Below are 12,903 nucleotides of genomic sequence, written 5' to 3'. Positions count from 1 at the left end.
ATATTTTATTATAATCAAATAGTATATTAAAGAAAAATATTGTTTTGGTCTGATACATTGGTGGTTTGTCAGTCAATTTTTATTCACAGAATGTTCTTAAAGAATGAAAATTCACACACAAGGTATTGTTGATAATGCTTATAATGTCAAAGGTTTCCAAAAGCAAGTCATCAAACAGCTAACTAAAAAACAAAGGGTATAAGGAATTAGGGCAAGAACAGAAACATTCCACATTTTAGACACTTATATTTCTGAAACTTTTTTGGGGTAAGAGGGTGACCTGAAATATCCTGCGTGTCCTCAGTTGGAGAAACCCAAATAACAAAACTATTGGAGTCAAATGAATGAACAATGAGTTTGTAAACAATGGCTATTTGCTAGCAAAAGCCCACTGAACTTTCATTTCCTTTTTTTTTTAATTTTTTTTTTTAGTTCAGCTCTTGAAAAATTTTCCCAGTGTAAGTAACTTGATCACATGTTGTTTTGTGTCACATGTTGTTTTGTGGGTCAGTGAGAAGTTTGATTTTCCAGTTTGATGAGTTGAGATGCCAAACTGGGCTGGCATTAGTTATGACAATTACTGTAACTACACTCAGGCTCATTCCCTCTGTATGCCAGTAAAACAACACTGAATGCACAATGCAGTCTGATCGCGTGATACAACTGGCCTTGCTGTTGCCCATTTTGTTTGAAACCGGTAAGATCTGTTTTTAATAATGATGAAATAACTTTTTTTTTCAAAGTTCAACAGACTATCAGAACATATTGTATGATTACTGAACTGTCTAATGGTTTGTTGTCTGCTTTTTTCTTAGTTCATGGACATTATGGATTTATCCTAGTTCTCTGCCGTGTACTTGGCTCTCTACAAAATGTTGAGATTATTTACTCAATTAATTATGACAAAAGAGAACTGCTGAGATTCAACAGTACTGAGAATAAAGTTGTTGCTTACACTGAATATGCAATGAAATGGGCAGATGATTTTAATAAAAAACCTGAATGGCTACACATGGAGGCTGAAAAAGTTATTACTGACTGCAAGCGCTTTGGGCAGCTATACCTCCCTGAGGCAGAAAAAACAGGTGAGATGCATTTAACACTTAAATATTTTTAAACAACACAAAATGAACCTCATCATGTCTGCAGTAAAGCCAGAAGTCATCATCCGGTCAGTAAGGCAAGCCAGTGGTAAAAGTCCAGCCATGTTGATCTGCAGTGCCTATGACTTCTACCCCAAACCCATCAAACTGACGTGGATGAGAGATGATAAAGAGGTGACAGCTGATGTGACGTCCACTGAGGAGCTGGCTGATGGAGACTGGTACTACCAGATCCACTCCCACCTGGAATACTTCCCCAAACCTGGAGAGAAGATCTCCTGTGTGGTGGAGCACGCCAGCTCTCATAGACCCATGATCTACGACTGGGGTAAGAACAGAACTGATACTGCAAAATATGACCACAGAAACCAAACTATATTTGTTCTATCTACTTGTTCCTTTGTTGTTTTCATCTTAACAATAGCTAGAGTCACACAGCGCTACAAAGACTCTAGAAACCAAAATTGATTGCTACAGAAGATATTAGTTTGAAGATATTACAGAAGATATACAGAAGACATACAGAAGATATTAGTTCCAGAAGATTAAATAGGAAACTATATTTGCTGGTTGTATAGCCTAAACAATTTAACCAACCACAGAGGAGTCTTGTTCAGGCCAGCATATTATTATTGCTCATTGGTGCTGTTGGACTTATTTTTAGTATAATTCCTACAAGTCTTACCCATTGAGTTGTTGGTTATCAACAGCAATTTTATCTCAAGGTATCTTTTAGACTTAGTGACAGAATTGTGTGCATTGCATAACAAACCATAGAATATTTCAGCACACTTTTATTTTATTTTGCAGATCCATCTCTTTCAGAGTCTGAAAGATATAAGATCACAACAGGTGCTGCAGGGGTGGTGTTGGGGGTGATTATGGCAGTAGGAGGACTGGTCTACTTTAAAAGAAAACACACAGGTTAGTGTGCAGACACACACTAACACACAGTTTAAAAAATCAATAGTGCATTATAAATCTCATGTTTTCTAAATTGTTATGTTGTAAAATTCTCATGATCTCATTTTCATGATCTTTCATTTACTAGCACTCATCATATCAGCTGGAAGTCAACATATTGCATGCTCTGAACCTCTGCAGACACTCAGCAATGCTGAGGTGCATTAGATCAGTGGTTCTCAACCGGTGGGGCGCGCCCCCCGGACACTCTCCCGGGGGGGGCGCGAGTAGGCTACAGGATGGGAGGGGAAAAAAACTGAAAAAAAAAACAAATTTGCAAATTTTTTTTATCACTAAACTACTGTCATAAAAAGTTATAGTTTTGTATATACATAACTCCTGAATAAAAATTAAAATGTGTTTGGACTGATTTAAAAAAAAGAGTTTTGAACAAATTTGATTGGTTTGTCGATAGAGCGCAAATGCAGGTGATAAGCGGTTTTATTAAGCGAGTCATTGAGTCGTTCATTCAAACGATTCGTTCAAACGGCCGATTCATCAAGAATGAGACAGATGTTTGTGCATGGGTCATTGAATCTTTGACTCAACCGATTCGTTCAAAACACTGAATCATTCAAAACACGATTGAGTGTTGCTGTGAGATGCGCTATGCTGTGATCTTTGTTTGGATTCATCGGATCTATTTTCGCTGCTAAAATAGACAAAAACAGTCATTATTTCGTCTAAAATGTAAGTGACTTAATATTATTAACTTGTTTGTTGAACTGTCATATGAAATCAGTGTCACATTTTCAATCGTGAGGTGATGGTAAATTAAGTGATGGTCAATTATCAGCTCTCTTGGTCGTCAGGTCGTGTGATGTATGTTGCTGAACTGTATTCAAATGTTATAAATATAAAAACACCACATTTTGAAATTTAACTGCAGTATGTCAATTTAGTTTATTTGTGTGTGCTGCGCTCATAGACTTTAGAAAACGGCGCTCATTTGTTTGATTTCTCCTCGAGAAACTGCGCAAGCCTCAAAAGTTTAAGGTCCTTGCACCCTGACTGAGTCCGAAACTGTCGTATTCGTTTTTTCATATTCGTCATTTGGTGGCTCTCAATTGTCAAAAACACTCCTCAAAATATTTGCTACGGATGCGATAAATCCTGTAAATTTAGCAGTTAATAACAGAAAACGGAATGAAAATAAGTAAAAAACAAACAAAAATTACAGTGGCATTCACTAAACGCCCAGACTAAATATTTCAAGCAAAACTGAAACTAGCAGCGTGGTAGTTACAGTGCCCTGAGCAGGAGGCAACACTGGCATTTCTTCTCCTGGAAAGTGGGTTGTTGTCCCCCTCAGTACAGATCACGTTCCGGTAGAATCCCCCTCGGTGGAAATCGCAATCGCGTTATACTGTTTCAGCTATTAAAATAGTTCAGTTTTGTATGTAATGGCGAATTTTCGAAATTTCGTTTCGTTTTTTTTAAGTTAATTTAGAAAAACGTTTGGAGCATTTTTTTGTTCGTTAGATAAGTTTATTCTTTCTTAAACCAAGCAGCAGCGGCAGACCGGCAGGCTGATCATAGCCATGTTTGATCAGTTTAGCCTTCTCAAATCATCATGACTTGCCTAAAATACAATCTATAGATATACTAAAACAGTTCAAGCATATAACAATGTTTAAACATTAAACCTAGATAAATGTGCGCCGCATCCAGTAGTTTGTGCGGAGAGTGGAAGCTAAAGCGCACACTCTTAACCCGAATTAGTTGACATTACTAGAAATTCGCGAGGAAACCCGTTGCACGAAATCATTTTAGTTTTTACACAGGGTGAAACTAAACCGGTTCAGCTGTATTAACATAGAACCTTAAGTTCATGCAGTAGACAAATCATGTTTACATTAGTAGTCTTTACTCAAAATCATTAGTTCACATCAATTATTATTTGGAGTATAGGTTGTATAAAATAGCTATTTCAGGTTACAACTACAAAAACATATATATTAGCAAATAACATTAACAAATATTTTTAAGTAATGACACATTTATGTAATGTCATGTAATTAGACAGATTTTGAGACTTATTGTATTAAACATTTAGTTTAAAATAAATTGGAAAAAAAGAAAAACAGATTTCAATGCACAAATGTTTTTTTGTTTTTTTAATTTTATTGTTCACCAAAGAAATGGTAGCACGACAATACATAAAACTTGTCAGCCACAAGACAAGTAAAAATAAGCTTTGGAGCAGCTTGTTAACAATTGTAACTATTTTGTAGAAGAAACATGAACACACAGTATTCAAGAATATATGCTATATCTCTTGTGAATGCCTGGATGTGCATTAACAACTGGGCTTAAATTAAAACAGAGGCAAGTCTCTGTAACTTTAAACTTGGCTGAAGAATTGTGTGAACACACATGAACTGAGCACTAACAGCACTAATATGCAGAGACAGAATACACTTTAATGTCTCGTACGGCAGAACACAAGTGACTTCTCATGGAAGCTTCTCGCATTTCCTAACATTGTAGGACAATGTTTCAGAGTTTGCAAGCTGGGTTTTAGTTCACTGTGGCCCAACATGAGAAGTACCTGTTGGATGATCTGGAATGTGTTCTTCATAGATTTAGGATAGTTGAGATGCAGAGCGTAAGTCCATACAGAATGCACATAGCTTTTGACAAGTCTTCAATACTGTCCATCACAAAATCTCCTTCAATGAGGCTGGATTGAGACGGAGAGAGGATGAGAGCACATCACCTTCATGCTCAGTGAGGATGATTCCAATGTCCAGGTGGTGGAATGAGTAATCGTCATCAGAGTCCTAACAACGAAAGAGCACAATCATGAAATTTATCATTATATAACCATAAATAATGTTAAGCAATTTGTTACAACTGCTGGAGTTAATTAAATGAAGTACACCAAAAAATGTAAATGATTGTTTAAATTTTGGTAACAGAGACTTTTAATGGAGGGACAGAAACCCATGATGTTCCATTAAAAAATAAAAAATAAAAGGTTCACGCAAAAATTCAAATCTGCTGTTAATTTACACACCCTCAGGCCATCCAAGGTGTGGCTGAGTTTTTCTTCAGTAGAACATTAAAGAGTTTTAGCTGTAACTCTGATTCTTGGTAATTCATTTAATGCAAGTCAATGGCTACCATCACTTGGATTAAAAAAAATAAAATTAAAAAAACTTGCATGTTTTTTAACTATCAGAAACGACGATTTTCATTGATTGCTTTATATCAATTACCAAGGACCACAGTTTCAGCTAAAAATCTTATTTAAAGTTTAAATATTACTTTAAAAATTTTATTTTGGGTGAACTATCCTTAAAATTGGTATTTCAAAAATTAATTCTAAAGGGTTTGTAACAACATGAGATTGAGCAAATATTGGATGAACTAACCCTTTAAACAAACAGATCACCCAAAGAGGTTAAAGGAGCTATTGTATTAAGTTAATGGTTTATGTTTTATTCTCAGAGGTTTTATAAAACACAGGAACTATCAATTAATGGTGAAATGATTATGTTTTACGCCCTGTTAGATATTCTGAGAGAAAACAGTTACTTACAAAGCATACTTTGTAGAAATCTGTAGGGTTGTCGCAAAGGGCAAAAGGGAGCCCTCTGAGCACCAGAAACATAGTATCAGCTGGCTCTTTAGTCTGTTGCAGAGCCATATAGAGAGAGAGTTGAGTTGTTTTTTTACAGCAATGGCGGATCATGGAGCCGCTCAATAGTTCCCGGAAGTTAGCGCTCATACTATCAGCGCCATAGAGATGCAGCAGAAGAGACCGCTGTGATGAACTTTTAAAAGGTAAGACATTTATAGAACAAAATTGTATATTATCAGCACAGCTAATCAAATTACCTTGTGCATTAAAACAGATTATTATTAGATTATTCCTCACTTAATTAGTAGATTTACGGGATGTTATTCATTCTCTTCGGGCAGTTTCATTCGTTGTTGTGTAATTAAGGCTTTTAAACGTGATTTCTGCTGCTGGGAAGTTATTTAATATATTTAGATTTATTGCAAAGGATGCTGATGGACCTGAGTGAGAATAAAAATTCAGTTTTCATTTCAGAATCATGCTAGGCTAAATTTCCAGAAATGTATTATATAGGCCTACCGCTACTATTTTATAGAAGTAATCACAATAAACCTGTACTGTATTTTATACTTAAATGTCTTAGCTACTGTAGAAGCACTGTGTTGAAGGAGCAGATTCCACGGGACTGAAATGTGATGGAGCATCATTAACCATTTCTCCTGTGTTTTTCTCCTTCTCTATCTGGATCAGAACAAGAACCACCTGAAGACTCCCTGTAATGAGAAATCACCCTCACAATGAGTCTTCACTGGGTTTGGCAAGTCTTTCCCTGTTCTTTGTGAAAAAGTGTCAGTTCCCATATGATTACATCACATTTTGTTGGTGTAATCTATAGATTGCACCTGCTGACTATATCCAGCCTCTTATGAAGACTTCAGATGACCAGCACCTGTGAAGAGATGACGCCAGCCCTTGAGTGAACTTCAGATGAAGCTGACTCTGACTCTGAATAAACATACAAAACTGCTAAATTTTCCTTTCATTGTAATCAACATGATCAAATCATGTAACCATTGCTTTAATTTATTCATTGTTTCTGAACTCATGACATTACTTAACTGCATGATTTGTAAAGCCTAATTTCAGAACATATCTGCCATATGAGCATTACTTTGACACCGTTACATCTGTTAACAGAACTCTTATTTGTAATGTAGAAACATTCATTTTCTGTAAAGCTGCTTTGAAACAATGTTTGTAATAAAAAGTGCTATACAAATAAATGTGAATTGAACAAAACTTGATGCATAATTTTTTTCTCCTCTCCGTGTCAGTAGGGAAACCATACATTCATACTCCTTTCTGTGAGACTGGAGCGCTCCCATGCAGCACAGCAAACTATAGTGGAGACCGTTCAAGGACATGCTTTATAGCATGTAAATAAGTGCATAACAAAAGTTAACATGCATCAAATATATGATTAAATGGGTAAAAATGTTTTAAGTTATTTTAAATTTGAATATACTACAAATATATATTTATATATTAATAATGGAGGGGTGCACAAGAATCAAAAACATTAAAAGAGATTAATTCCCACTTAATCTTAAAATATCTTCACTTATTTGGAATGAATTTTCAAAGACAACAAATTTAACATTTACCATGAGATTAATAAAACGACAATGAACATAAAGATGTGATTGCACTTGACTAACAAGTTGTTAGAAAACACACACACAATTATATTTATACAGAGAGGCTGAAGTTACTTGGTAAAAGACCACGATGTTGTTTATATAGCAAACATGGGCTTTTACTATGGTAACGTCAGCCTAAAATGTGTTAACATGGCAGGTAAGGACAGCTGACCACATTAATCCTCAAATATGAACGAATTTTATATTTTAAAAACAACACTGATACAGCTACATATACTACGTATACATTATTTTATAAATAATGTAAATAAAGTATTTTATTGTCTACTAATTGCCAAAAATCGCAGTTCTGTCTCACTATAGTCACTAACTCAATGCATTCCAATTGCCCGCTATGAACTTCCTGGAACTGTTGAGGTCTACGTGAACCACGTGACGATCGAGCGTTCTGAACTTCCGTTGTCGCAACTCTGTCTCTCTATGGCTCTGGTCTGTTGGGGAGTAAAATGAATCGATTAATAAAATGATAGAAATGATCACAAGAAAGCAGAACCAGTCAGGCACAATTTTAATTGTATTATTCAACAAATATTGTAAATTTTCATTACTTAAGCTGTGAAAAACAATGCAATGCAAGTCTATAATAGATATGGACTAACCTTGATTTTTTGTGAAAGCGGTCAACAGCTGCCCAACATTCTCTCTTTAGACTGAAATATCTCAGTTAGATGACTGCTTGAGATTCTTGCCCACAATCCTGTAGAACTCCATGAACACCTAAAACAGAGAAACAAAGTGTTACATTTCAAGACTAACTGTAACTTTTAGCATACATTTTTAGCATATGCACATCACTTTAAGCTCAACAACTCAGTTGCAATTATTATAAATAATAATAGTTACGAATATATACCTAAGAGACTAGGGTTAGCGTTAACAAAAAGCTAATTCATGCACACGTGCTGATATTAAACGACTGAAGCTATGGGTAATGAAATGATAACATCACAACTTAAACTGAACATGCAGAAACACACTTGCTGAACTTATCTTAACTTTGAACCAAAAGAAACACGGATTTTAATATTAGCATTATAGCTTCTGTGAACCGACAGAGGAAAAACCGTTGATCAGTAAGTTAGGCCCATAAGACTACTTTAGCTTTAACTACAGTAACGCTGTCATCGGACCGGTCTTTTGGATGATCAATTTTCCCAGAAAGATAAAGAGAAAGAAGCTAATTTACACACTCACCGTTTCATGATGTTTTCCAAATCCATCGCGTGCATCATCAACCGGTCTCGGGTCTCTTCAAACATCGCGCGCTCACGCAGACTTGTTCGAATGGTATGGAATTAGATTTGTGCCAAATAAAATGAATGTAATTTTTAAAGAAACGTATGAAAATATCAAGTGAAACTGAATAAAATGTCTTTGAAACTAAAAAATAAATAAATTACAGGCAAAATCTTTGACCTCGTTTTTAATACACTGCAGGTTTTGCAACTGTTTTCTCATCTTTCATTCGTTGATCTGTACTTACAAATGCACTTCCAGAGTTTTCATTTACGCTTCTAAAGTTTTCGTTTACGATTCTGAAGATTTCATTTACGCTTCTGAAGTTTTCGTTCGCCATTCTGACACAAAGCTCTCGTGGGGCGGGGTTAACAGCGTGTGTTCTCATTGGCTACTGAGTTTTTGATTGACAGCTTCTTGACCTGGAAGTGAAGGCGTCAGTATCGTTGCGCCTGTGTGGATGTGAGCATCTGTTAGCGGCTTCCTATTTCATTTTAATGATATAAAGTTAGGAGTTTTGTTTTTGAATTCAATCTGTATTCATCTGTTGCTACTACTCTGTCAACATAAGCTTTTAGGAGCATGAGAAAACGCGAGAGAAAAAGGTCATATTGAGGTTTAATTATTAAAGTACTGTAATACTGGAAATATTGTATAATGTCCAGTGTTCTCTTATTATATGTGTTTATTGCTCTTGATTCTTTTGCATTGTAGGGTCTAATTAGGTTGAGCTGTTACATTTGAAATACAATACTATCCTGTGATATATTCAGACGTCAAGAAAGTCTCACTCCAACCAGGCAATCAAGCTCGTTTCATTACATATCCCACACAAACAATGTTCTTGCTGCCAATTGTTTTTATCATGCTGATCATTTTGTTTAGTTATTTTATTTAGTTAACATCATCTAACATTTAAAATTGGAAATACATTTTTAACAATCATCAACTCTTTCAAGTGTGACTTTTATAAACCAGTTGAATGAATGTAAATGAAAATATGAATTAATTCAAATAAATTGACATTCTTTATTGTCACTATAGCATATACACAAGTATCAAAGTGAAAGTCTTTGATGCAATTATGTTGTGAGCGGAAAGACCAGAATCCACAAAACACTAACTGCAGATACATAATGCACAGTATTATTATAATTTACATTACCACACAAAATGCACAAGAACATAACATACAGAATGTTTAAAATTCATATGTTTTAAACACTGCAATGATCCTTTCAACAGTTCCTGTTACAGTACAAGTTACAAAACAGTGAATGAGTATGTAATGTACTGGAGTGCAATATCAGTCTTTACAGGGATAGTCCACGCCAAAAAAAGAAAATTCTTTCATTTACTCACCTTCATGCTATTCCAGATGTATATAACTTTCTTTCTTGACGCAAAGATTTTTAAGAAAATAATCCTTCTCTGAGAATCCACATCACACAAGTGAACTGTAACCCATGCACATTTGACAGTTAAGTGGAAGCGATTATTAATAATTAATGTTTTTCTTATCTGTTGTTTCACTTCAAAAGATACTGATTTAAAAACTAAGGTCAGATGGATTACGGTCACGGTCGCTGTGTGTGGTTTTTAAAGCATATTTAGGACTCACAGAGATTAATTATTTGCCTAAAAATCTTAACTTGTGTTTACCTGTCCAGTAGAAAGAAAGTACAGTAATATGCATTTGAGACAGCATGAGGGTGAGTAAAATTAAAAATATATATATTTTTATTTTTGAACTATCCCCTTAACAATCACATGCTGTTGGTATGCCAATTCAAGATCAGCATAGACTAATAAGAATAAAGTGCAACCTCTTGTGTACAGTGTTTGTTTTATCTAGAGCTCCAAAGAAGTAAAAATATTTGCATAATATCAGGTGCCTGAAGATCAAGATCCCAGTCATTCAAAGGTGATGTGTCTGAACATAATAAGACTCTTGTCTGATGAGGGAAGTGGATCTCTGGTGCTATCACTACATCCTCTGGGTCAGCATCAGAAGTTTATGGAAGAGTTGCTCTTCTCTCTGGAAACAGAGAAAGGACATGTATTATAGTCTAACAATACAAACTGCTTTGAACTCCCATGACACATTTAAAACTTAAAATATTTCAAACAAATAAATACACAATATAATTATTTAATATATATATTAGTATTAACTTGGTACTAAAATACCTCAAAGTTATGTACCATTAATCATCTGTAATACCGCTGTGTAGCCATTAGATGGCTCTGTATAGCCCTATATAATCATGACTGTGTATACCCTAGTTGCTGGAAACTGTTTTCAGTCATAATTATTTGCATGTATTAGGTTTTGCATTTGGATATATATTTAGGCATTATTTGTCAAAGTTTGTTTGTAAGTCTGTAACTATGTGTAGATAACCAGGTCCTGTAATTGGACTAAATCAAGAACACTTACCGTGAGTATCCTGATAACAACGATGATTGATGATCATGATGATTATATCATTCATCTGTGCTATTCCTAAGAAATCATCTCATCAATGTAGTGTAGCAGCAGAAAAATACTGATAAAATAATAATAAAAAATCTTTATATATCATTTTATATCATTAAAATGAAATAGGAAGCCGCTAACAGATGCTCACATCCACACAGGCGCAACGATACTGACGCCTTCACTTCCAGGTCAAGAAGCTGTCAATCAAAAACTCAGTAGCCAATGAGAACACACCGCTGTTAACCCCGCCCCCACGAGAGCTTTGTGTCAGAATGGCGAACGAAAACTTCAGAAGCGTAAATGAAATCTTCAGAATCGTAAACGAAAACTTTAGAAGCGTAAATGAAAACTCTGGAAGTGCATTTGTAAGTACAGATCAACGAATGAAAGATGAGAAAACAGTTGCAAAACCTGCAGTGTATTAAAAACGAGGTCAAAGATTTTGCCTGTAATTTATTTATTTTTTAGTTTCAAAGACATTTTATTCAGTTTCACTTGATATTTTCATAAGTTTCTTGAAAAATTACATTCATTTTATTTGGCACAAATCTAATTCCATAGAATGGGGCTCCTCCCCAATGATGCGCCGTCTCGTCTTGAACAGGAGCGCTTCACAAAAATGAACCGAAAGTCAGCGAATACATATCACATGCATGATAAATATATCTATAGAAATATTTAAATTACCACTTAACGAAATAAATCAAATCGATAACAAAAACTCTTTTATTATAATCAGTGAAGATGCACTTCTCTCTAAAGGCGCGTCTAATGAGGAGATGGCGAGTCAGGATCATCATCTTCATCTTTGCGACACTGACACAGAAAACACTAGTTTATTAGTAAATAATTCAAATATCTCCTTACTATTTCCCCCTGACACATTCATGGTAATTACGTTTGCTGGGGCTTTGCCGCAAGCTTCAGCGTATTGCGTGTATTTGAAGCAGAACTCTTCATCTGCGCTGACGGCGCTCTCTGCTGCTGCGGGACTCTAAACACCGTCGAGCCGCTCTTCACAGTCACGGCACGGTCTCGTGTTGTTTCCACCAGCGCGGCAATTTTTTTCATCACTAATTGATGGATGTCTAAAATATAAAAATAAAGAGAAGCCTAAAACAGGCCCGGCCCGCATCTGAACTATGCCGTGAAAATTGGTCCGATCGAAGCCCAGGGAATGCAGGGCTCTAGCGTTCCCCTCGGTAGAAATCACGTTTCCCCCTGACATCGCATCAAATTAACTATTTTGGACCAACTGCCTCACGGGCCGGATGAAATCTCCCGGCGGCCGGATGTGTAGTTTGCCCACCTCTGCTGTAGCTCCTGCCCTTTTTCGTCATTCTGGGCAGCATTGAGGCAGGAATATCCTGAACTCTGTGACATCTTGAAGATTCTCCTTCCTTTCGCGTCGACATATTTGTGTGAGGCAGGATTCTCAAAAATGACTGCACTCAAAACGAAATACCGCAATCGTGCACGAATCGAGGATGATTTGAGGCTATGTTTATCAAACATTGAGCCAAGAATTGAAGATCTTTGCAAGGCAAAGCAGGCTCAGGTCTCACATTAACATTAACATCACCTACCTGCAAGCTTCTGTAAAAAATGCAGATGATGCCTACTATTAGGCCTAGTAATAATAACAATAATAAAGCATAAATTAATATCAGAGGTCTGGTGCCAATTCCCAATTATAGCAATAGCCTAGTAATGATAATAGGCCTATACTGATGATAATAATAATAACAACAACAACAACAATAAAGCATGTAACCTCATATAATTAAATAGCAATAGCCTAGTAATGATGATAGGCCTACTACTACTCATAATAATAATAATAATAATAATAATAATGTCTGCAAGCTCACA

General features: G+C 35.7%; 1 protein-coding gene and 1 long non-coding RNA gene across 3 annotated transcripts; one reads left to right on the top strand and one right to left on the bottom strand.

Annotated features, from left to right (window-relative positions):
* The first annotated feature begins 36 nt into the window (after positions 1-36).
* LOC131545326 (rano class II histocompatibility antigen, A beta chain-like) lies at positions 37-2,949 on the top strand. 2 transcript variants are annotated; one of them, XM_058784030.1, is made up of 5 exons: positions 41-697; positions 816-1,085; positions 1,150-1,431; positions 1,914-2,027; positions 2,155-2,949. In XM_058784030.1, exons 1-5 carry the CDS (start codon positions 640-642, stop codon positions 2,232-2,234), a joined length of 804 nt encoding a protein of 267 aa, XP_058640013.1. In that variant the 5' UTR covers positions 41-639; the 3' UTR covers positions 2,235-2,949. The 2 variants fall into 2 exon arrangements, with proteins under 2 accessions (XP_058640014.1, XP_058640013.1); XM_058784031.1 differs by lacking the exon at positions 2,155-2,949 and having other exon boundaries at positions 37-697; positions 1,914-2,148.
* Positions 2,950-5,868: 2,919 nt separating this feature from the next.
* Positions 5,869-8,890, bottom strand: LOC131545328 (uncharacterized). The gene is made up of 3 exons (XR_009272411.1): positions 8,508-8,890; positions 7,913-8,030; positions 5,869-7,744 (listed from the first exon to the last, which is right to left on the bottom strand). It is a non-coding gene; the product is annotated as an uncharacterized LOC131545328 (long non-coding RNA).
* Between the last annotated feature and the right edge of the window lie 4,013 nt (positions 8,891-12,903).

Source organism: Onychostoma macrolepis, chromosome 08 (genome assembly GCF_012432095.1).
Source record: "Onychostoma macrolepis isolate SWU-2019 chromosome 08, ASM1243209v1, whole genome shotgun sequence".
Lineage (NCBI taxonomy): Eukaryota > Metazoa > Chordata > Actinopteri > Cypriniformes > Cyprinidae > Onychostoma > Onychostoma macrolepis.
The sequence above is the reverse complement of the archived record's forward strand: the minus strand, read 5'-3'. Positions and strand labels throughout refer to the sequence as shown.

Coding starts and splice junctions, on each gene's coding strand:
- LOC131545326 (XM_058784030.1), top strand. CDS start 640: ATGCAGTCTGATCGCGTGATACAACTGGCCTTGCTGTTGCCCATTTTG. Junction 1,432..1,913: donor ACCCATGATCTACGACTGGG/GTAAGAACAGAA, acceptor TTTATTTTGCAG/ATCCATCTCTTTCAGAGTCT. Junction 2,028..2,154: donor CTTTAAAAGAAAACACACAG/GTTAGTGTGCAG, acceptor TTCATTTACTAG/CACTCATCATATCAGCTGGA.